The following is a 24,949-nucleotide window of genomic DNA, read 5'->3' on the forward strand; positions in this document are numbered from 1 at the left end:
TTTAGAGACAAGCTCAAGTACAAAGGACAAGTGTTAAGATAACGTCTTTTCAGCAGAGGAACAAGACTTCAGGAAGGAAACAGGCACTGACTGTTAAAACTGCTAACAATTTCAACTGATACAAATATAGTAATAGGCAGTGAGAGATGGGAGGACTAACATCTAATATAATAAGCTTGAGAATTAAATTATTAAGGTTGAGCAAAGCATTATAATCACAGGGTCTCATCAAATGGTGCAATAAGAATGATGTGAAGCAAACTATCACCTCACACACACTTACAGACAGATAGGCAGTAACACTAAACTTATGGTTCCATCATTTTGCCCTTTTGTGTCATTTGTGGACAATGTCTACTTAGTCCATCTACTTTAAGTTTCTCCTCCAAGAAAATAGAGAGAAAATAATCCAGTTTATTCACATTCATTACACCAGACTCTGTATTTCACATGTACAGTCTCCAACACTGCCGATGACTTTATGTAACCCATGTGTCACAGAAGCTGGCCGTAAAAAAACATCAACCCAAATTTATGGAGAGTTTCACTCTGTGTAATCATGTGACCTAATCTATTAGCTGCACAAATCTAGTCTGGCCTACAAAGAAATTAGCCTCACCCTTACTTCTTCACACCATTCCGTGCATGGTTTTCATATATATATATATATATATATATATATATATATATATATATATATGCATGTATGTATGTATGTATGTATATACACACATATACAGTGGCAAGAAAAAGTACGTGAACCTTTTTGAATTGCATGGTTTTCTGCATAAATTTGTCATAAAATATGATCTGATCTTCATCTAAGTCAAGGGTATTGACAAATATAATATGTCTAAAATAATAACGTACAAAAAAACTGATCCCTCATGTCTTTATTGAACACGCTCATTCAACATTCAAAATGGCAGTGGAAAAAGTAAGTGAACCCTTAGAATTAATAACTGGTTCACCCCCCTCCCCCCGATCTTAGTTTCATCAGTCCACAAAACATTTTGCCAATACTGCTGTGGAGTGTCAATGTGCTCTTTTGCAAACTTCAGGCGTGCAGCAATGTTCTTTTAAGTAAGCAGTGGCTTCCTTTGTGGTGTCCTGCCGTAGATACCCTGCTTGTTCAATGTTTTACGTATTGTAGCCTCATGAACAGCGATGTTAGCCAGTTCCAATGATGCCTTGAAATCTTTGGCTGTCATTCGGGGTTGTTTCTTTACCTCACTGATGAGTCTTCGTTGTGCTCTTGGTGTCATTTTGACTGGGCACCCACTTCTTGGTAGAGTAGCAACAGTCCCAAAGTGTCTCCATTTGTAAAATGTAAAGATGATGCACAAGAAAGCCCGCAAACAGTTTGCTGAAGACAAGCAGACTAAGGACATGGATTACTGAGACCATGTCCTGTGGTCTGATGAGACCAAGATAAACTTTAGTTCAGATGGTGTCAAGCGTGTGTGGCAGCAACCAGGTGAGGTGTACAAAGACAAGTGTGTCTTGCCTACAGTCAAGCATGGTGATGGGAGTGTCATGGTCTGGGGCTGCATGAGTGCTGCCGGCACTGGGGAGCTACAGTTCATTGAGGGAACCATGAATGCCAACATGTACCGTGACACACTGAAGCAGAGCATGATCCCAGCATGATAATGACCCCAAACACACCTCCAAGATGACCACTGCCTTGCTAAAGAAGCTGAGGGTGAAGGTGATGGACTGCCCAAGCATGTCTCCAGACCTAAACCCTATTGAGCATCTGTGGGGCATCCTCAAACGGAAGGTGGAGGAGCACAAGGTCTATAACATCCACCAGCTCCGTGATGTCATCATGGAGGAGTGGAAGAGGACTCCAGTGGCAACCTGTGAAGCTCTGGTGAACTCCATGCCCAAGAGGGTTAAGGCAGTGCTGGAAAATAATTGTGGCCACACAAAATATTGACACTTTGGGCCCAATTTGGACATTTTCACTTAGGGGTGTACTCACTTTTGTTGCCAGCAGTTTAGACATTAATGGCTGTGTGTTGAGTTACACTTTGAGGGGACAGCAAATTTACACTGTTACACAAGCTGTACACTCACTACCTTACATTGCATCAAAGTGTCATTTCTTCAGTGTTGTCACATGAAAAGATATAATCAAATATTTACAAAAATGTGAGGGGTGTACTCACTTTTGTGAGATACTGTGTGTATATTTATTTATTTATTTATTTATAAACAGCAAATAAATTGATGTGGTTGCCAAAAATGATACCTTGTGTTGAGGTCTTCATCATTGAAAAGCAGAGCTGGCTTTGCCCTGCTAACTCCCTGATACCAGACACTTCACTGCAGTATACCAGATACTTTCCTGCAGTATCATTAATGCAGTGATCTGTTCCAAATGTAGACTAATTAGAACAGAGTTAAACTAATCTTTAAGCCATTGTTTTTTTTTTAAATAACCAGCTCTCTTTAAAGACTCATCATTAAAATAATAATAATAATAATAATAATAATAATAATAATAATAATAATAAACATTTCATGAGGAACAAAATCATGTTGGCCTTTTACTAACTTTTCATGAATCTTAAAAAAATAAAATAAAAAACACAGAGAAACTGCTCATTCATAATAAACTTTATTAGACAGTCATCAACATTATCTACAACACTTAATAAAGAGGGTGGCGGTCTGCAGGCAGGAAGGACACAAGAACAGAAAGCTGAGCATCACCCAGCAAGCTGGATGCCAGACAGGAAACTACATTTGCACATCTAAAAACGAGATTACGCAGTAAACTGAGAATGGGCTGGGCAAAGAAACTTGAACGTTTCCGCTTCAGTATATCAATGTCCCCCCCATCGACAATAGGGGAGTCAATGGTTAGCTCATGGGCAAGGCACGTTACAGTAGTGTCACAACATATGCACTTTAACTCACTTCCGGACCATTAACCCTTCTTCTCAACGCTGACTCAGATTAAAAACAACATTTCTCACAAACATGGCAAAATTAAAGGTTGGGTACAACTACAGAGAAACTGACTGGGAGGCAATTATTAAAAGAAAAGGGGGGGGGGGGGAAGAGACCAACCGCCAAACAGCCTGCTGCTTTTACTATTGTTTGTGAATGTTGCAGAGTTTCACAGTGATGCCATCCTTCTTTTTATTTAAAATCATGGCTCTTTCTCTAAACTCCCATGGGCAGGCACTTCAGATATTACAGTGTTAACTGCGGAAAGGACATGTTGGCTGTAGGAGCAACGAGGCAGGCTATTAGAACATGCTAGCTGTGTAATGTCGTGCAAGTGCTAGCCTTTCAACCTCCATTATATACACACAGGAGGTCAAAGCCCGTTTCCCCAAGCCAGACAGCTAGGGCTGCTAGAGCTAACACCAAGCTATATTTAACCCACCAAGAGGAAAGGGGGAAAGCCATTGCCACGCACTCAGTCTGCTACAATGAGTCAACTTATATTTGCATCTTGCTTTTAAAAAAAAAAAAAAAAAAAAAAAAAAAAAAAACACCCTCTGTCTTGAACTTTGCATTCAGTTGCATCTCTCCTGCCAATTCTGAGAGGGACAGAAATGAATAGGAGATTAAAAACTTTAAAAACAGCTCTAAATTCATAAACTCAAATTCATAAAGGTTTGCAGGTACATCACTGATGCCCAAGTAGACCAATTACAATTCTATATCCAGCATACCGCATTCAAAAAGCTAAACCGGTCACACATCTCCATGTACTTCTAATTTATTAGAAAAAAAAAATTAAAATAAAAACCTACAAAAAGAGGCAACCATTATGGCAAACATCTGAGGTTTCAAACTCGTTGCACTTCTCCATCCAGTCACGTTGTTCTTTTCTGGGACAGCTCGTGTCACAGGGTTCAGTGCGTCTCCCATTGTGTATTCAGTATACGACATGACATGACATGACATGACTGAAGCAAGCCACAGAAACAAGAGTTTTAAGAAGTGGACGCAAAACATGACCATAAACACTTCAAATGTGAGACCGAGGCGTCCTTGGTGTAAAAACAAAAAAAAAAGTCCCAAAGTACCAAAATCCAAAGTGAGGAGAAAAGCAGTTAAGAAAACGAGTCTGTCAGGAAAAAAAAAAATAATAATAATAAACGCATCCCAGAGAGAATTGCCACTCTGCCTTACAATAAGTAAAGGCACTCCTATTATCATTGATAGAGTAGGTAGTTCTTGAGAGAGGCGGGTAAAGGAAGTCCATGTATTTCGGTCAGTCGCTCCCGGCCCAATGCTAATCTCACTGAACGTCTGCACAGGTCCATGAGAGGCAAGGGCTCAGCTGTAGGGACAAACAGAAGAAGAAAAAAACAGAATGTTACAAACCAAACACGCAAAACCCACACACCTTCACGATAAGAACAAATTCCCCCAAAATAAGGCTTTCAGTCGGTTTCCGCTACATCATCTGTGTTTCATCTTGGTTCTCACTGTACCACCTGCTACACTGCACTTACTTATAACCTCACAAACTGCACTCCAGAGAGGGAAACATTATATATACGCAGCGACATGTTTAGGCTTTCGTCCAATTCACTCTGCGCTGAAGGAAACACATTACAAATGCTATGACTGAGGGCCCGGATTCACTGTCAGCCAAGGCCGGTGACTCTAGAGGCTGAGTAATGCACTGGCTGTGTTCTCTCAGCCAGCTAATCTCACGGGAGAGGACGAAAAACACACAGACACCTGCATCCTGAGCTGATGTGGCACATTAAGGCTGCATTAAAAGCATCTTCCTGAAGTCAGACCATCATTAAAATGTTCTTACAAAACAAAACAGTCGACTCACTCGATCCCCTGAAGGGAGGCCGTTTAAGAGCCTTTTCACCGTCTGAGGACGCACAAAGCACCGGTGGGATGACGGACATGGGTTTGATTAGACAGGATGCAATTGGTGGTCAGGAGACCGTTTCCTTTGCAAAACAGGGTGTTTATGGGGAGACTGCAAAGAACTGGCTAGACTGCTCGTACTCAGCTGCGTCTCTCACGTTGTTGGACCATACTACAATGACATCATTCAAATATCATCGTGCAAAGCTTGACTGAACACGAGGGGGTTTTTTTTGTACCACTTTAAAAGTCACTTAGTGAAAAACTAAGCACCTTAATAGTAATTACAAGAACATTCATTCATTTTTTTAAAAAAACTTTTCAAATTTAGGGTTACGTTATTACAATAATTACAAACAGAGTTCTATCTAAACTCAGGCAGCAGGACTCCACAGACAGGTCAATTCACACCCTTGAGAAAACACTGGACTTCTCAACCAACTCTGAATTAAATTCAGACTGACTGAATGGGTTTGTTTTGGGGTTTTTTTCCCCAGCCAGGCATGTTTTTACCAGTTCAGTTAATTTCCCCTAGCTCATGAGGTTAGGTAACTCCTAAAGCACTAGGAGTGAAACACAAGTTCACACTAGTGAAACACAAGTTCATTGCATGCCGCTTTATTACTAGTATTAATTCCTCAGACGCATCACAGCTTCGATTTGAGGGCTTCCATCCCGGTTAATCAAAGACTGCAGCACCACTGTACATTTACAGGTCCTCATTACAAACTGCATTTTATATTACAGCTCTTGTAGATGAGAAACACGTCATCAAACCACCCACTTGAAATGTTTCCCCTGTTACCTCAGAGTTGAACTATTAAGTGGTTTATTCATACAGAGCTGTATGTGGGTCATTGGGTAAAGTCCTGTTACAGAAGCTTCCTAGAGCAGTAGACATGTTAAAGTAGTACGAGACTCATGAGAACTGGCTTAGCATGAATTTTGCATGTGGTGGGTTTACTACAGACATAAAAGAAATAGCCTTGAGTTTCATTTAAATAATGATGTCAAATATCAGAATACGATTCATTCCTAACCCTTCACAGCAGTGACAGAATGAGTCTTAAGACCGTGGCTAGACTAAATAAGCTTTCTGATATTTGCAAGCATTAACAGTGTAAGTTTCTATAGACGGACAGCACCGAGAGGGAAAAGAAAAAAAAAACCCACGCAGTACTTACGATCAAGTCCATTGATGTACCGGATTCTGATTTCACAGTGTCCCCAAACTGCACTTACAACAGGGTACAATTTCCTGCCCTTCAGTCCTTGAAAAGCCACTCCCAAATACTGTCCATCTACGATGAAACTTAAAGTGCCCTCATCCATGTCCAACACCACCAGAAATGAATCTGGGACAACAAAGGTCTCGTCCGGCTCCAGGAAGGCTGGGTAGGTCTTGCTGGGCTGATTTTTGCCATCATGGTAGAGTTTGTTTCGGCCCAGGTCCCAGCCCCAGGACTCGTTGTTGTTCCCGACCAGTGCTGTGTATCCTACCGAGTGCAGAGGGGCCTCCCCGCTGGCCACGCCCACTACAGCGTGAGTGCCACGCTGACGCAGGGCCCAGGAGATCTCCCAGACGTGAAGGCCACGTGTGTAGCCGACACGACCGCGTATGGCGTCCGTACTCTGCGCCACCGGGTGCCGATGGAAAATGAGCTTGTTGTCCTCTTTGACGAAGATGTTAAGTGAGCGGTCGTCGTTGTTCCACGAGTGTTGCATCTGCACTGTGCTGGAGGCAGGCGGCATGTCCAGTAGCATGTCCAACCGTGGTGGTTTGCTGTAGTCCAGGGCCTGCAGCTGCAGCTTCAGCGGCCGGCTCGTGGGATCCCGCATGTCCACGGTCTTGATGCCCCCTGGAACCTTTTGCCCCATGCTCTGGGTGGTTCAGTTGGTGCCTGGAGTCTCCTTCCCGCCTCAAAACCCAGCAAGGAGTGGCAAGCAGCAAAGATGGCCGGGGTTCCGCTCCTTTAACTCGGCCCCACCACAGACCTCAAGAGTCGTGATGGTTCTGGATCAAGAGGTGCCACAAAAACAGGGCAAAGAAGGCACCAATTTCCCCACCTGTAATAAGCAAAAAAGAACAAGGCAAACATGACTGATATTCGCATTCAAAGTCAAACAAACGTTAAACATGGACGCAAACGGTCTCTTCCACTGAGCCACACGTGCAAATGTGTGTTATGCAGGTGTTATATAACAATAGTGGTTTCATAACGGTGTCAGTTGCATTCTGCTAGTCTCAATGCAAAGTGGTTTTTTTTTTTTTTTTTTTTTTTTTAAAAAAGATTTATGCACATCTGTAAAATCCCAATTACTCTCCACACAGAGGTGTTCGGATTTGGATTCTATGCCTGGCTACTAATAAATTACCAAGAGATTCACATTCATGCTCCTTTGAGACTTCATTCACAAAAAGATGTAATGAAAGCAGTGTAGCCTCAGAGAATCTTGCTTTTCACATGTCCCCCTTGTGAATATTCCACTACAGTTAATGCGTCTGGGGGATTTCTCACTGTAACATTACATCACATCACATGGCAATGCACACAAACCACTACTCCTTACTACATTCAGCACAGTCGCAACAAATTTTTCAATAAATAAGGAAATAAGGAGGACAGAGAGAAGGCAAGCCATTTCCTCTTTCAAGCTTGTCTAGGCAGAAGATAACGGGAAAAGCAATAACATGTCTGGCTTTAAAAATATATAATATGCAGTGGTGTTGTTTTCAGGAAAAGCCACAAGCAGCAATATTCTGTCTGGCTCCCAGACAGGCCGTGGCAGAAAAAGATGACAAAACCTCATTACATAGGGAGTCTACATTTACCAGTGCAGGCTGTGATATCTTTATCCGCAGTCCTACTCTATACATACACACACACACACACACACACGGCAGAATTTCTTCACACTGTTCATAACAGTTCTATGTGAAAGCAAAGACATAAAGAGAACCAAGTCCTTCTATGTTAAATACGGGACAACCCAAGGCGCCAAGTCCTAATTGAATTGTAGACAAGAGTTCATTGAGGAGCGTCTTGGTCCTTGTTCTGATACAAGTAAACAACCATTTAAATGGGTCATGCCTCTCCGGTGATGGTCTGACCGAGCGAGAGAAAAAACAAGCAAGCGAGTGGGTGGGTGGCGAATTTGCAAATACAGACAATAGCGTTTTTTTTAATGGCTGTCCAACCTTTAAAAAGTAAGAAACATGTTAATTTGCAACTCAACAGTTTAAACATTCCCTTCCGCTACAGCGACATGAAAACATACAAAAAAAAAAAAAAAAAAAAAGGCCATCAACTATATGAACTATAAAACAATTCTGAAAGAAGATTCCCCAAACATAACGACAACACGCCAGAAGTATTGTGGCCAAGGAGCTCGTCGGAGTGGGAGAGCACGACACATGGAAGTGACACCATGCTGTGGAGTCACTTCGGCAGGTTTATTTTGGTACCTGAGGGCTGCGGCTCCTGCTGGTCACAGCGCCTGGCCTCGTATGTGGGGAACTGATTGAAATGCACAGGACGTTGTGTGGATTTGCAGGGTCTGGGGAACACTGGCAGCTTTTGTCTTAACCACCAAGACCACATTTTAATACTGATGCTAATAGGGGCTTTCCTGGAACTAAATTAAAAGTGTGACGTGCCAAATTGGTGCCACTTTCCTCTATAAAGCAGTCTATTGGCCGTGCCTTTAATAGAGTTATAGAACTGAAGACCAACTGAGCAAAGAATGGGACTGGAGGAAGAGTGCTAAGCTAAATCAGACCAAATTATTATAAATTAACAGCAGTTGCAACATACTTCCTTTCCAACAATGCAGCACAAAGCTGAAACAGGTTCTGTAGCATGGACATGTTGCATTCACACACTCGAGGCATCTTACAGATATCTGAGAGTGCGAGACTGGGAAGGTAGAGGATGGCAAATCATGGTGAAGACAGAAATGTCCCACCTAGACAGACATGGTAAAGTGGCAAGCAAACAGCATATTTCCTCGAGTTTGATTTCCTTTACTCTGGAGCTTAAACAAGTCTGTTTACAGGGGAAAAGGAGGGGTGTTTATATACTTGCAGTTGCTGTAGCAACTGCTAAAATGCTTGTTTTTTGTCTTAAATGTTTTACCCATTTGCTAACTCATCAAACGGAATATAAAATCAATCAATGCCAAATATACCAAATCTGTGTAAATAAAATGTGTGAGATGTTTTTCAATAACACACAATTGGAGTCTGGTACAAACTTGCCCAAACCACTTCAAGGGAAATGCTTAGTAAAGGGCGTTTCAGTTACAGTCCATCAGCTGCGAACACCTCACTTCAATTTATGCAAATGAGAGACTGATTGAAAAAAGTAGATGGGAAAATAGTAGCACATGCAAAAATTCTAAAGTTTTATTTCAGATTGATCGCATAATGAACGGAAAACACAGAGTCCCTCATTTGGAGGTTTGTGTGAAGCAAGAGTGGGGTGTATTTTCTCCATCGGTGTGGTTTGTTTGGTCAGGCGAGAACACAGCAAATCGCACCCTGGTGCGGACCAAAACAGCCGGTCAGAGACCGTCTGAGCAAGGTGGTCTTGGACCGCTTCCAAGTGAACTCTGCAGCGAGAAAGTGATTCAAATCTGAACCAACCCAAGGGCAGGGAGTGAATCATAATTGTGATTCATTCAAAAAGCTACTAGACAGACCTTTGGCTCAGTTATGCTCTGGATATTTGGAGCAATGAACTAGTTATTTATTCATTCATTCATTCATTCATTCAGCACCAGCTCTGTTGTCAATGCTCAGGAGATTTGGCAATGGTTAGCTTTCTTTTTTCAACCACTATACCCGTTACCAATAAGCTTTTCAGACATGCACCCCACAGCCATTTTTTCAAGCAGTTCATTTAATTATGCCAAATAACCAACAAACCAAAACTATTAATTTTGGTATAAGAGCTTTTAGATGACTGCATTTTATCGTATTTCTTTCTTTCTTTTTTGCCTGTATGAGTTGCACTGCACTGCATAATCCAATTTGTTTTAAAAGACTTTAAGCCATGCTCATAAGGACAAAAATAAATAAATAAATAAATAAATAAAATCCTGCCGAGCAATTCCACCAGAGCATCAAGTTTTGCTGACTCACTTCCTCATAGGTCTCACATCTACCTGCCCAAGTCAATTAGTCTAACCACAGACTCCATATAAGAAGCATTCTGTGAAATGTGATGCAACACAAAACCCTTCTAAATATTCAGATCAACTCCGACTGAGCTCCCCCCCAAATCATATGTGCTCCAGTCAAACTAGTTTTATTACATTTCACAGTGAATGCACATCAGTTTTAAGAGTCCTCACAGAATCCATTTATAACAACCTCATGCTAAATGTCTAAATCCTAGAACAACGTCTGGCACATCTGTGCAGTTTCACAACAATCGCTGAAAAGAGCATCTACTTTTGCTGATTAGTTATAAAAATCAACTTGGTGATTGAACAATGGCTAACCTTTATCTCAGTTCAAAAAAAAAAAAAAAAAAAAAAAAAAAAAAAGGTTCGCTTTTGAAAAACAGGCTCTTTATTTATTTTTTTAAAAGAAAAAAAAAAAGAAAAAAAGACAACCTCCTAGACCTAAGCATGCCTGAACAGTGGCAAGAAAAAAGGTTGTTTATTAAAAATGGTAGTGGTTTTTTGGCGGGGAGAAAAAGTTGAAACATGAGAATGCTTTTTGAAGGCGAGGAGTCCTTTCACTGAACGTCAGATGAACTTGGGCTCACCCTGGATTAAAGCAATAACGCAATTTAGTCACATACCAGCATACTCGCTGGGGCACACAGCTGCCTACACAGCAGCCGTGAGAAAAGCACACGCTGCGCAAGCAAAGTCCCTCACTAGACGAGTCCAACAACTCCAAAACGGGCGCAGTCATAATGGTCCCATTCCATCACACTGAGCTAACACATACATGCACAACTGTCAAATCAAACTCTGAAAGGGCACGCTCACTTTTTTTTTTTTTTTTTAGGCACACACCCAAAGTGATGAAGCGTCTTCACCCGCTATTAAGAAGTGACAGTTGTAGGACTCATATCCTCACAAGACGCACCGAGCAAATTGCTGCTGAATCACCACTCGGAGCTCTTTGATGCCTCTACACATCTCCTAAAAGTGAGGTGACTGGCTAAACTGTTGCAACATAATTGCTTGCAAGTCAGTCAATCAAATCAGTGGAGCAGACTTTTTTTAAAATTTATTTTAAAGAGTGCCTAAGCATTTTGCTGCATATCACATTTCAAGAAATATCTGTCGAACCTTAGACAAACGATATCGGAACTTTAAAAAGGTGAACACGCATTCATATTTTTGCTGCAGTAATTCTTGCTTTATATCTTCAGCACCAAACATTACATGTCATCAGAACTGTTTCCGAGGGCTGACCGAAACAAACTTCAGAACGCACAGAGTTTTTCTGAACATTAGGCAGACCTCAGCTATACAGGTTAGTTAGGAGACAGAACACCCTGATGTGTGAACGTGCATATTTTATTATTGTCCATATAAATAAAAGGGTATGCTTTGACTGGGATAAGCATGTTGCAATTTTAGCTATGGCCTCATCTGTGGAAGATTATACAGAATTGCACTGTCTGGGAAACATTCGCAGCTTTTGAACTTTTCCAAAGAGATGGATTAAAGTGAAGTGCTTGCATGACTCATCTCCAATTTGTCCCCTTATGATTTAAAGGTGACTGGACGATCCAATCTCAACATGAATAAACACTGTACAAACATCTCAACTGCATGCACTTGAGAAAGTAGCAGAGACTGCACAGTTTCATTTTCTTCCTTCGTCAATCAGTTCAAAACATGCAGAATATGGTGAAAATTAAATGAAAATCAAAAGTAGTGCTCATCTCCAGTACACAGTCAGAATACATTACAACTTTTAGAAGCTGCCCGCTATCAAAAGAAAGACACTTCCACCTTCCTACACGAAATGCGGTTAAGTAATTCAATCTAATTCCTCCTTTCTAATACCAAATGTTTTTGTTGAAACTTTTTGTAGACCTTTCCTAAACTCTGTATAATTTTCTCCTTTATTTCATAAATGCAATGTTATAGATTTGCTGGACTTAATTTGCAAACCAAAATATTGTGATGTAAATCATGTACAAAAATGTCCATTCCTTACAGGATTTTGCGGAATTTAAATATTTTTATGCTGATTTTAAAAATGCTTGATTTTGCTGCGGCTTTTTTACAAAATTTTTGATGCAACTTGCAGAGTTTGTGCTGTTATGCAGAAAACTACTTGAATTGGTGAAACTGTAATCGTACGAAATTGTTTTGCACAGTTTTTTGGTAGACCTTTTAGCTGTACTCGTTCGATGCACGTGAATCAATGAGGGCTTTGGCTGAATGATGCGTCTTGGCCCAAATCTGCTGTAGTTTTGAAAAATTGCAATCTCCTCCGAATACTGCGGAAATTGCTAAATTTTGCCTTAATTTCGGTGATCGTGTAATCCTGGAGGGACTGAATGTCTAAGTAACGTGATCACGTATTTGCCATATCGCTCACTCCTAATAGGAAGCATATACATAAAATAATTGGGGTGTATATCACATATTAGAAGGTGTATATCAAATATTTGTTGGATATAAACTAATGATATATTACTCATTTTATTCTGAAAAGTCATGTTCCACAAGGTTTAATGGTCCATGGATGAACTTTTACCATGCATTCAAAAATACTCTTGATGCTCAGCAGCCAACTTGCTCACAACCACAGAGAACATGCAAAGCAGTAACACCAGCTGCAAACCACAAAAGCATTGGCATCGAATCATTCAGCTTCAACTGAATGACAAGACCAAAAAAAAAAAAAAAAAAAAAAAAACACACAACACAAAAGAGCAAGTCCAAACCCGTACACTCACAGGCAGTGAATAGTGCAGCCATCCACCATCATTAGTGGTGGAGACATCATAATGAAGGCACTACACACAAAATGACATTTTAAATTCAACACATTCAAGAACAAGCTTATAAAGAATAATGACTAAAGCCTACACTGTGGAGTATTTAGACAAACCAGCATGCAGCTGTGCCAGAAAAATGGCACAAAGGTAAAGGGAAGAATATATATGTCCTAGATGTGGCACAAAATGACACTGACCTAGGTGTTTAAAGCCACTGACTGAAATAGTACAACCACACACAGTTAGTTGACTTCCCAACATAAGAGACCACTTTTACTGACACGAACGCAGTGAATCATAAACTCTCCATTTGTTTAGTTTTTTTCCCAAATGTAGTTGTCTGCTGTAATGGTAAACACAGATTTGAGTCTAACTGCATTTCATTTAAAACAGTGTGTAGATGGAATTTAAAGGATTTTGTTTTTGTCTCTTGATTTAAAATAAGACGATGAATAAAAAAGCTGAATGATCATTTTAGCCATCATCACCCCGAACTGAGTTTAGAGACAATAACAACTGGTTGTTTTATAGGCTTCCTCTACCAAAAAATAAATAAATAAAATTTTAGATGCATCTAGAACTTTCTGAAACATGCAAGTTCGTTTAATCTTTTGCCATATTACGACATTACTGCTTGCCATAAGAATAGCAGATCTTATCACCTACCCCTAATCACCTCAGTGAAGTGTCTCAGAAGTTCACCAGCAGGTGCCAGAAAACAAGGTCAATGGCTTATAATAACCCAGCACGCAACTATATTTCCTATTAGTTTCACTTCACACATCGTTTTACTTAATGTTAAGTTATTTGTAAAGGATGGAACTGCATTTCTCTGCAGTCGCTCAAAAAGTTGGAGACACTGAGCAGTCTTCCTAACTGAATCCCAAAACAGCATTAGCTTCACCATGTGTACATTTATGAAAGTGATGCCATTAAAGAATGGAAAATTCCACAAAGTCACAATACTCCTAGTGCAATAAAGACGAATGATCTTGTGTTTATGTAATGGAACGGTTTACATTTTAAACAGTTAATTAACACCATATAACAGTTACAGTCATATACTTGCATAATGTTGTTTTTTTTTTAAATTCCATCTCCAGATCAGTGCTCAAGTGTATTATGTAGCCAACTATAATCTCAGCTTCTTGTATGCAACATTTGTTATGCATCGTGACCGTTGGAGTTATTGAAAAACGCTATACAAATTAAATGAATTATGCATAATGTGCATCTACGACAAAAATCACTACTTGTACAGTCTAAAACTTTTTGCAGCCAGGGACTTATTCAGGGAACATGAAACTATTCACATATTACGCTGATTATTTAAATGTCGGCAATAAAATCCCGGATCCTTATTGAAGCCCTAGAGCTTTTTCTTCCGGAAAATTTCCACTAAGGGAACATCAGGTTCAAGAAGATATTATTTATAGACCTACTTGTTTTTTTTTTTGTTTTTTTTTAATTTAATACGTTCTACAAGTAACGAGTAAAACAGGATAATAAGTAGAATAACTCAATAACACTCTTAGATACATGCTACCTACCCTACGGGACACTTTTCCGACCCACATCCGCTATAAACTTTGCTCAAATTTGGAAACATAATGGAGATCGATGTCTACCTCTTCAGACACACTGTCTCAGTCAGGCAAGGTCAGCAGTTTCTCAAAAGAACCATCCAAATCCAACCAGCACTGTCGCAGATACAAAGACAAAGACAAACAGCTTATAACCATCCTAGTTCTTTCTATATCCATATCCATCTACACACACACACACACACACATCGTTACAAAACTTCCTGCATGAAATCCCTCAAATATTTCCCAGAGAGTAAGTAACAGTTCTCCTCAAGCCTGTTATATTAATCAACACACAGCCAAAAGCAGCTGCAGATAAGAAGAACCTGGTCTGAAACTCTCATTTCCTAATAATTCTAGCAACAGATATGCAGATCAGTGCTGAGATAAAGAGATGATGTCAGTATTTAACTTGACCAAATGCCATCAAATGATCTATAGCAGCCTCAAGAAGCTTTCAGAATTTCACACAAGATACAGAATAAGAACTTCTGTCGACAGTTTTACAGTGAACGGTCATGAAAAAGTGCTTGTGATTAAGGTGGAGGGGAAAATAAAAAATGATTTAAAAAAGTGTTTGCGATGGTGAAATGTGACAGCAACTGGCCTCAGTCTTCAACCTCTGATTAAAGTTGTGTGTGAAAGTTTGCGTGAGCCAAATCGAACTAAAAAGTTTACGCCAGATTTACAGAAGTTTAGTAAACACGAGTACGACTTTCTTTCATATTCACTGGCAATTATCAACATATGACAAGTCACCTGTAAATGGCCAGACGCGTGTACTCCACCGCTGATTAGCATTTGGTGAGGCCCACAAAACTTAATAAAAAGGCCAAGTTCATAGAGAAGAAAGCGCAAAACGGACAATAAATTAATGATGCTCCCAAGCGTCATTTTCGCTCCTCTCAAGCTGGTTTACTGGCTGTCCCACAGACACGGCTGAGATCTGTAGGGGACAGGGCTTTCTCGTCCTATGCTCCTAGACTCTGGAATGCACTCCCTGCTCATATTAGAGACACACCAAATTTGAGCATTTTTAAATCCAACCTAAAATCTCTTTTTTTAGGTTAGCTTTTTCTTAAATGGTTTTAACCATTTTTTATTCCAGTCTGTTTTTTGTTTTTATCCGTGCTTTTTTTTCCTTGACATTTTCTTATTGTGTAAAGTGCTGCTTTAAAAGGTGCTATATAAAAGTTTATTATTATTATTATTATTATTATTATTATTATTATAAAAAATGGCCAAAACAGAAGAATTTCCCTGCGGCAGAGATTGAAGTACTTTTGTCTCATGTATTACCGTTTCTCTGCTAATGGGGGAGGCAAAACCATGACAAAGCTTATTAAAACTGACCAAATGCTGTGGCAAATGGACTAGACGTATTCACCCACTCAGGAAAGGGTGTGTGTGTTTTGTGTTTTTTAAGTCATACTAGTCTCTAAATATCTGTTGCCTCCTAAGGGCATCATGGGCCGACTCTTCCAGTAATACTATTGCTGCCACTTGCACTGCCTTTGCGTCTAGCTCCCATCTGCACAGACCAGTACATCCTCCTTTATACACTGCCAATTCATCTTAATAGATGGTCTTAAAATGGATTTCGGTCGACTCGCTGTTCTTTTATACATGTACACAATATTTCCTTAATGTCATTTAAGCCTTTATGAAACAACAGGTCTAAAAAAAGTATTTAATGTGTGCGCACAAATAGACGATTTGAACTTGACCGCATATTCCGTACATAAAGATGCAGTCACTCATTGCAATTTATAAGATTCAAAGTTGAATCAAAGTTTACATTAATTAGCCATCTTATGCATAAATACACACACACACACGGGTGCAAGATACCAGAGTTTGTCCCGAATGCAAGCAACTTTCGTGAATACCAAATTGTGTGTGTAAATGTTCATACAGACGATTTACACATAAATCCGTTTGTACCCAAATTGTTAAATAAGACCCGTTGTTTGTTCTCTGGTCGTGCCTCTAAGGGAACCATATACAGGTTCTTTGTTGAACCCTAGAAGAGTATCCTCAATCAAGGAATCCTCGCCCAATACGAAGAATCAGTGGCACAAAAACGTGTCTTCAAATATATTCTTTTAGTCCTTTATTCCAACACAACCTAGTTAATGCCTCATATCAGCACTAATTCATCAACCTTAACCTAATATCAAACAGTATGCGATACTGATATTACATCTGACTGCCATCTGTCTTTGGGAAACCATTGTTAAGTAATTACACAGAAACCTCACACATTTACAATGAAAAACTAAGCAAAAATTCTGGCATATTCAGCAGAAATGTTCACCACACTGTGGACATGATTAAAATATAATGTACACATACACAAATAAATTATATATACACACACAACTTTGCACAAGAACTTTTTTTTACTATTGTACTTTTCAGAATTACAGTTTACAACTGCCACTGCTGTTCATAATCTTGCACCTTACTGCTACTGTAAATACTTTTATTTAACTTGTCATTTATTGCTATTTGCATTTCAGGTCAGGGGCTAACGGCATTTCAAGGTCTCTGTACATGTACACTGCACAATGACAAAGTTGAATCTCATCTTTCCATACATACATACATACATACATACATACACATACATAAACAGTAGCCATCATAATGTCATTAGCTGGTTAAGCATAGACACAAATAAGTACATAAATTCCTGTTACTGTCATTTCTGAGGGAGCACATCACAAATTCTGAACAGCTTGTACGCATCTATGTAAGCGAAACAATCAGACTAGCAAAAGCTGATGTATGTACTGAAGCAGGCAGCGGGATTCAGAACGAGTAGCGTCCACTACAGTTACAGCACCATAGAGTTTAAATATGCATACCAAATAAATGCTTTTGTTTTGCACAAGCCAATAGCTTACTTGTCTGCTGGGCACATTAATTTAAAAAAAAAAAATTAAAAATTAAAAATAAACAAAGAAAACTAACAGCCTGAGCAAGGGTGTAACCTGGCCTGGGTAGTCGGAGCTGTACACCCAAAGATTTTTTCTTTAGCCCCAAAATAATTTTCCACTTGGAGCGGAAATACAATGTGTAGTGTGTAACTGAATGGCAATAAAAGAACATGCAGTGTTGTAATTTTGTATTTTCAGTGAACAGAGTGTTGCATTTTTTCCTCAGTGGATTAAGGCAAGACAGATCAGGCAGGATTTACAGGACAATACGGAAACAGGAAATACACCTGTCTTATTGGCGGACATGTCTCAATTCTGCCAAATGCTAGCTCATAGTCAGTTAATGTGAGGAGAAAAATGTATATATGCTGATTTTTTTTTTCCAGTAAAGAAACTGAAACACTAACATCCTCTCATGCTGTGCAGGAAAACAAGGTGTGTAAATGTCTATACGAGTTCCAAGTTACGTGAACATGATACAAGCAGAGCATAAGGACAGCTAACATACTCTGCATGACACTGTAGCAGCTAAACCCATACAATGATAGCTTAATTGTGCCTCCCCTTGGCTACAAACACCAAACTAGCTTAGTCTCATGTTAGCCAAAAACTTTTACATTTCACCGGTCTGGTAGTCCTGCAAAAAGTGTTAACACCCGAGGCAAGCTTTATGATAAATCCAACTTCCACATTTGTTACGCAATTAGCATTCACATGCAAGAACAAAACAAATGCATGGAAACAGTTTATTTAGATAAATTATATTAAAAGTTTTTTGATAGAAAAGAATGTTGTATGAGCCTGTTGTATTACATGGGCCTGAGCATGTAATCTTGTCCTGAGCACCTGGAGGAAGTGAACTGTAGAACCCGGTTTTATAATATTTATAATATAATATATTTGTAATATTAATTCAAAATGAATGTATGAATGTGCTCATTGTCAATTAGCCAGGCTGGTCTAAATTCTAATAGTTCCTTTTTATTAATGTCAATATAATTAATAAGATGGTACCTATTTTAGGACCTTGATGAAAGACATTTAAGGAAAACTGCATGGTTTTCCTGATTTATTGTTTAAAAATAAATTAATTAATTAAATAATAATAATAATAAAGTATAAATGTTACTTTGTTATTAGAAAAAATTATATATTTTATGTCAACTTTGAGAGTATCAGACATTGAGTTTTACGACTGGAGTTTTGTTTTGTTTTTTTACTGACCACTGGGTACACGGTTTACTCAGTTTACCATAAATTCACATTCAAGAAAAGGAAAAAGCAGCTTTCCAAATGCTGCTTTCAATCTGATGCAAGTGTCTTGCAGAAAATGTGTTTTATTATTCATTATTCTCTTGTGTTGTAATCTTAGCTTCAGAAAAATGAATTAAAAGCAGAGCAAATATCCAAGCATACAATACCTTTGTCATATATTCATTACAGTAAAAGGTGTGTTGGTTACACCCGTTCTCGATGGATCTGTGGTTCATCATATGCCTCACCGCACAATTTCACAGTATTAGACTTTCAGAGGATCAACACTCGTTAAAATGCGGACTAAACATTGGAGAGAAAGTCTGCTTACCTTTTTAAAATAAAATAAAATAAAAAACCCACACACAAGCTTCCACCATATGAAGTCAACCAGTTCAGGCTACAAGCACACGTGACTGCACTAGAGCTCAAATCAGCTTAGTGGAAGATCGACACTCAATAGGCCTCAGTGAGTGCTGAATACTGAACCCCAAAATCTTGTTAACCTAATGAGTTTTCACTAATTTATTCCAGTTACATAACTCAGAAAGGCAGGCCTGTATTTGGCCTGGCATCAGAAACTAAAACCTCAGACACAGTAAACAAAGTAACATTACAAAACAACTGCTAACCAATCCGGCTCCGCCACACACACACACAAAATCCAGGAAGTGCACTTCAGTAATAATTGTACATATAGAAAAGAAACCTTTTCCTATTATGTTTTGAATTTTATATTACATTGCACTTAGCTTCAGCAGTTGATAACGGACTTTTGAAGTACACTGCAGTTACTCCCTGGGAATACACTCACCGTCCACTTTAATAGGAACACCTGCTCATTTATGCAGTTATCCGACCAGCCAATCATGTGGCAGCAGCACAATGCATAAAATCATGCAGATACAGGCCAAAAGCTTCAGTTAAATGTTCACATCAAACATTCTGTGTAAACTCTAGAGACAGGTATGTGTGAAATTCCCAGGAGATCGGCAATTTCTGAAACTCTCAAACCAGCCATACCACGGTTAAAAATCACAGAGCACACTTTTTCCCCATTCTGATGTTTGATGTGAACATTAATTGAAGAGCTTGAACTGTATCTGCTTGATCTGCATTTGTGTATTATGCTGCTGCCACATGATTGACCGTCTGGATAACTGCATAAATTAGCAGTGTATACAGTACGTACATGCATTTACTGATTTATTTCATGCAAATTGTATCAAGACTCAAGTATTCCAACATGTTAAAAGAACTGAACATTATGTTGGGCAATGTGATATCCCACATGAATTGTAGATTATTTTTTGTATTTATTTACAGATTTATTGTAGATTAGATTGTTCTAAAACCACAGCTATTGAGCTGTGCTGGTTGAAAGAGCTTGGTGGGACAAGGCACTATGAGCCCTTGCTGTACGCAGACATCATGCCTAGCTTATACAAAAAGCATGTTATTGTCTTAAGTAGATTATGCAAACATAAAAAATAAAACCATTAAATAATTTTAAAAATTGCTAACGCAAAGCAGAGCACTTCAGTCCGGTGAGCACTGAGCACTGTGACAGGTGCACTTCTCCCCCCCCCCCCCCCCCCTCACGAGTTAAGTTAAAGTAAAACAGCCATTGCCTAGTTTTGTTTTGAAAAAAGGTTGTTTATAATCTTTATATTTTTATTAGTATTTTGCAATTTTTTACTGCCACCTCTGAGATAAAAAAAAAATAAAAATTGTATTGTCATTATAAATATTATTATTATTGTATGGGTATTAAGGCAGCCAAGGTGCCTTGTCATTTAAAAAATATATAATAAAACAAGTTATTGCATTGTAAATAGTACCAGAAATAGCACCAACAGGATCCACTACTGTCACACTGATCATACCTAATGTTGCAGCATAGCAGTTTACAAAACTGCCACTAATACCAGTAATTTTCCTGCTAAGGGCTGAGACTTGATGGCAGGTCAAGATACTTTAATAGCTGGCCAATAAGTTAAATGTGAACAATAAGCCATAAAAATCAAACAAAATGCTATTATGATACATATTCAAAACGCTGAATATGATCAATCTAGGCCTGCACAAAACAAATTTTTTTTACAGTTATCGCAGTATTGCCTTTCACAATATTTATACCGCAGTCACCTGCATTGTGCAAGTGAACCCTGTAACAAACCTGAATCTTTGTGTACTGTAAGCTTTGACACACTGCAGAGGTCCAAGATAAATGTTCCTTTAAGAGTTCGACTGCTCACTCGGGTGACAAGAGAAAGCTTGTCCTTTCTTTATGTGCAACACCAACGAAACTACGTAAAATGCAACTAAAAAGAAGACGCAACTGCAGGCTTGTATTTTCATATAAAAGTAATGTTCTTATACCAGTGTATTGCCCAAAAACTGACATGATGTTAGATTCCCGTTAAATGCCATGATGTCACCATGAACTGGGACAAGGTTCGTTTCATTGAAACTGTCCAGACACTAACTAGAAAGAGCTGTGGAAATCATGCCTCAAATGTATCGTTTCATTAACCAGTACAGTTTTTCAAATGCTATTTCTACAGTGGAAGTGGAGAAAAGCTATTAAATGTAACTGATGCATTCCAGGACTTTGGGGTTACAAGTTTCTTCCATTCATTCTTCAACAAAAGGTACAATATTATACAACAGTTAGTTCTGCTCCACTAATGTGATTGCTTCGAGCGATGTTCCAGGAGTGCTTGCTTACATTTAGTACCACCTCACTGGGACGTTTCACTCATCAGTGCATCACACCACTCGTCAGTGTTCCACTTCCTAGTTCAAAACGGTTACTACAGTAGTGTTCGTAACATCATCAGCAGACAAGACAAACGATACAATTTTTCATGAATATAACTTATGAATTAAAATATGAAAACTCATCACATGGTGATGGAAAAAAAAATAAGAAGCCAATTCTACCAGTAGCACCTTTAGTGGGAAATCAATGTGAGCTAGCTAGCCGGCTAGACAATGTGCTATAAAGCGAGTGTGGCTGATTTGGGATCCATTTCAACTAGTGGAGGAAAAACAAAACGTTTGGGATTATTGTGTCCCAAATGTCAGTCACTGGAGGTTAATTTCTTGTTTATATATCCGTTGTTTAAAAGCACCATCAAACTCGAAAAATCGTGCAGTTATACTGAATTATCAGCCTGCAGCTTCATGCCTACAGCCGAATCACATCCTTGCTGATATACAGTATACCGCACTTGATCGTGCGATATTGTTTTATAATAATAATAATAATAATAATAATAATAATAATACCAAGATCATGGTTAATCATAAAACAAATGTACCATCATACTATGTTGGAAAGTATGTGTCCATGAGCATGATAAGGGTGGCACAGCAGGAGTACAGGTCACTAGAGTTGCTCTTTCAGGCTAACATGTTGGACCACATAATTCGAGATGATCAGAAACCCGAAGGAACCTCGAACACTGACTGAAATCAGAAGGCGCCTCAAATAGTGACTGGCTATTACTCAAAATAGTAAAGCATTAACCCAGTCTGTAGTGTAAAAGAAAGAACCTGCAACATGTACAGACTCTTCATAGCAGCTCCGTTTCAAACCAAGCATGTTATCGGTGACAAGAAAGACTAAACACCCTCATCTTATCAGGTCTATAGATAGTGGTGATGTTTAATTACTGACAAATCGTCTAACCTGAAAGAACCAGCAACTGACAAATCTCTGAAAACACAATGGAACATCCTACACTCATGGGAGAGGGAGGGATTTCCTCAAGGGTTCTCCGCATAGTCCAAGAGGGTTTCTAGCTATACTTGAAAAAGCTTTTCTGAAAGGGAAAACCTCTGATAGGTTTCTGTGTAGAACCTTTAAGAGGTTTCTACAACGCGACAAACTGAAGAACCCTTTAGCATACCTGAGGTAAACTATTTTCCCCTGAAGTTGAGAGCATGCTTTGTGCATGAAAGCAGGTTCTAGTATATACCAAACGCTCAGTTTAAAACCACAAATATATATTTTTATTTGATTAAGTGTATCAAACAGCAGGCTATGGTAAACCTGGTAAACCCCAGGCTATGGGGAGAGTAAACAGGATGGGTCTCATCCCCTCCACTCAAAACGAAAGCGAAGCAGTAAGCCGGCATTTTCGTTTTGCAACGAAGTTTAAGGAGTACTAAAGAAACGTTTCAAACAGTGACAAACGTCACAGTACAGTGCTGTACTAATATCTGTTGACTTATGTCCAACGTGCTGTTACTATTTCAAAGTAATATTTGTTGTAAGTAATAAATTGATGTCGAATTCGACGTAGCACTTGAACGCTACATGTTTCTTGAAAGCATCAGCCGGTAGATCAGGTAATGACCGTGTCTTAGAAATCCTTCATCTTAACTCTGTCGTAGCCAAAACACCTCACTCTAAAAACACACATCTAGGCTAGTAATGAGCTCGTTAGCCGAACAGGTGTGATATTTACCACGGCAGAGGGCTTGATTTTAAAAAAAAAAAAAAAAAAAAAAAAAAAAACCTGCGACAGGAGGCGTGTTTTAACGCGACCGTGCAGTATTCAACAGCAGCACAAGTTGCGCTTACCTGTCCTAACAGGGAAGCTAGCTAATACAACGAAAACGTTACCATGCCAATGGGCTCGGTTTTATATCGTTTAAATGAATCGAGGTCAGAGATGGGTTTATAGTGTTCCCTTGTCGCTAATGTCCCAGGTGTTACTCTAATAATATGGGTCCGGTGAAATGTGCCTCCTCGATTACAGGAAGTGCTCATGTCGTGCACTCGACTTCGTTGTTTATATTTAAAGACAAACCTGTTACAAAAGTGACGTTACCGCGTCTCGGTGTCCGTTTTCAGCAGGATGATTTAACATGGTTCCGTGTCTATTGAAAACACTGGCTTTCGCTTGCTTGCCTGATACATGACCCATGTAACGTCTGGCTACACAAACACATCCCAGTTCAACAAAAGCCAAGCAATTTGTGTACATAGCGCCGAACACAGAGAGAGTGAGAGAGAGAAAGAGACTGACTTACCTGCAGCTGATGTGGCCTACACACGAAAACGAAACATAAATCTAGCAGCGTTTTCAGAGGCGCTTTTTAAATTGTATTCCCGTGCAAACCCATGGCTGTCCGCCCTGTTCCTCAGCGCCTCTGCTTGCTTTTTTTTTTTTTTTTTTAAAAATCAGGACTTGTATTAGGGTGATATGATGGCTGCTACAACGAGAGAACCAGCCCTTAAGGTCACGTGGTCAAATAGCTCCCAGCTGCTAAGACCCGCCCACCCGGCTGCGTTCCAAATCGCTATTACCTCACTAAATAGTGCTCCAAAGCCTCGCGTTTCTGTACTAAATGGTGTGTCATTCCTGCTTAACAGTGCACTTATCGTGTATAGGAACAATTTATAGAATGTCGTATGTGTAATTGGTCGCGTACTATTTTTCCTGAAATATTTGAAGTCTGCTTACTAGGATGCGGTTCAGGGCAACGCTTGACACACGATAATAGAGAGTTTCTCTAAAAGCATCTACCGGTAGATCAGGTAATGAGCGTAGGTTAGAAATAGACCATACAAAAGATCAAGATTTAATTTTCTCTAGAAATAAATGTAAAATAAAAATACATTTTCAAAAAATGTGGGTTACACTGTGAGAAAATGTACTCTACAGGTGCATGGTTAATCCCAAGGTACAAAAAGTATAGCCAAAAATACAAATTCAAATAATGTCAGAGATCCTCAAAGTAAAATTATGTACCAAGGGGGAAAAAAATTAAAAGTATACTATTTGTGTTCTTGGGTAACTAAAAATATTAAGCAACACCACCATCAGCTATTTGTCCCAGATCCAGTCCAGTTTGGGGCCTTTAGTAATCCAGGCCTAATTTTGCAAAAATACTTTAATAAAAAATTCTTTGTCACAGGCCAGGTATTATCCACAGCGTATACCCTAAATCACACATTACATTTTTTTCCTGAGAGTGCAAATGGGGGAATAATGTTTTCTAGCCCCACATGTTTACTTAAAGCAAACAATAGAACTGTGAGATATCGAGCTACAGGTGTACTATATATCAACACATCCGCTTTCATGATGACTACTTTACCACCTCTGCCCACCTGTTCTCATGCCCCCCTTGTGTTGACTCACTGCATTTCCCTGAATACAGTGGCTGCTTTCCATAATGATTCAACATGCAGCCAGGCTCATTACAGCAGTCTAAACCGTCTGAAGGCCTGCTGAACTCATCCTCAAACCTTTCACAATAATGCCACACCTTCCTGGCTAAAGCCTGTTGTCTCGTTTTCTGGAAGAAA

At 39.2% G+C, this 24,949-nt stretch overlaps 1 protein-coding gene across 1 annotated transcript; it reads right to left on the reverse strand.

Moving 5' to 3' along the window:
- Nucleotides 1-2,609: 2,609 nt before the first annotated feature.
- Nucleotides 2,610-23,922, reverse strand: spsb1 (splA/ryanodine receptor domain and SOCS box containing 1). Its single transcript, XM_053643527.1, has 3 exons — nt 23,668-23,922; nt 6,045-6,927; nt 2,610-4,309 (listed from the first exon to the last, which is right to left on the reverse strand). The coding sequence occupies exons 2-3, from the start codon at nt 6,736-6,738 to the stop codon at nt 4,182-4,184; spliced, it is 822 nt and encodes a 273-aa protein (XP_053499502.1). The 5' UTR covers nt 6,739-6,927; nt 23,668-23,922; the 3' UTR covers nt 2,610-4,181.
- Nucleotides 23,923-24,949: the final 1,027 nt, after the last annotated feature.

This window comes from Ictalurus furcatus, chromosome 15 (assembly GCF_023375685.1).
Source record: "Ictalurus furcatus strain D&B chromosome 15, Billie_1.0, whole genome shotgun sequence".
NCBI classification, from domain to species: domain Eukaryota; kingdom Metazoa; phylum Chordata; class Actinopteri; order Siluriformes; family Ictaluridae; genus Ictalurus; species Ictalurus furcatus.

Excerpts from the sequence above, each read along its gene's own strand:
- spsb1 (XM_053643527.1), bottom strand. The coding sequence starts at position 6,738 with ATGGGGCAAAAGGTTCCAGGGGGCATCAAGACCGTGGACATGCGGGAT. Across the intron at positions 4,310-6,044 it reads GTACATCAATGGACTTGATC|CTGAGCCCTTGCCTCTCATG; the intron begins GTAAGTACTGCG and ends TTGTCCCTACAG.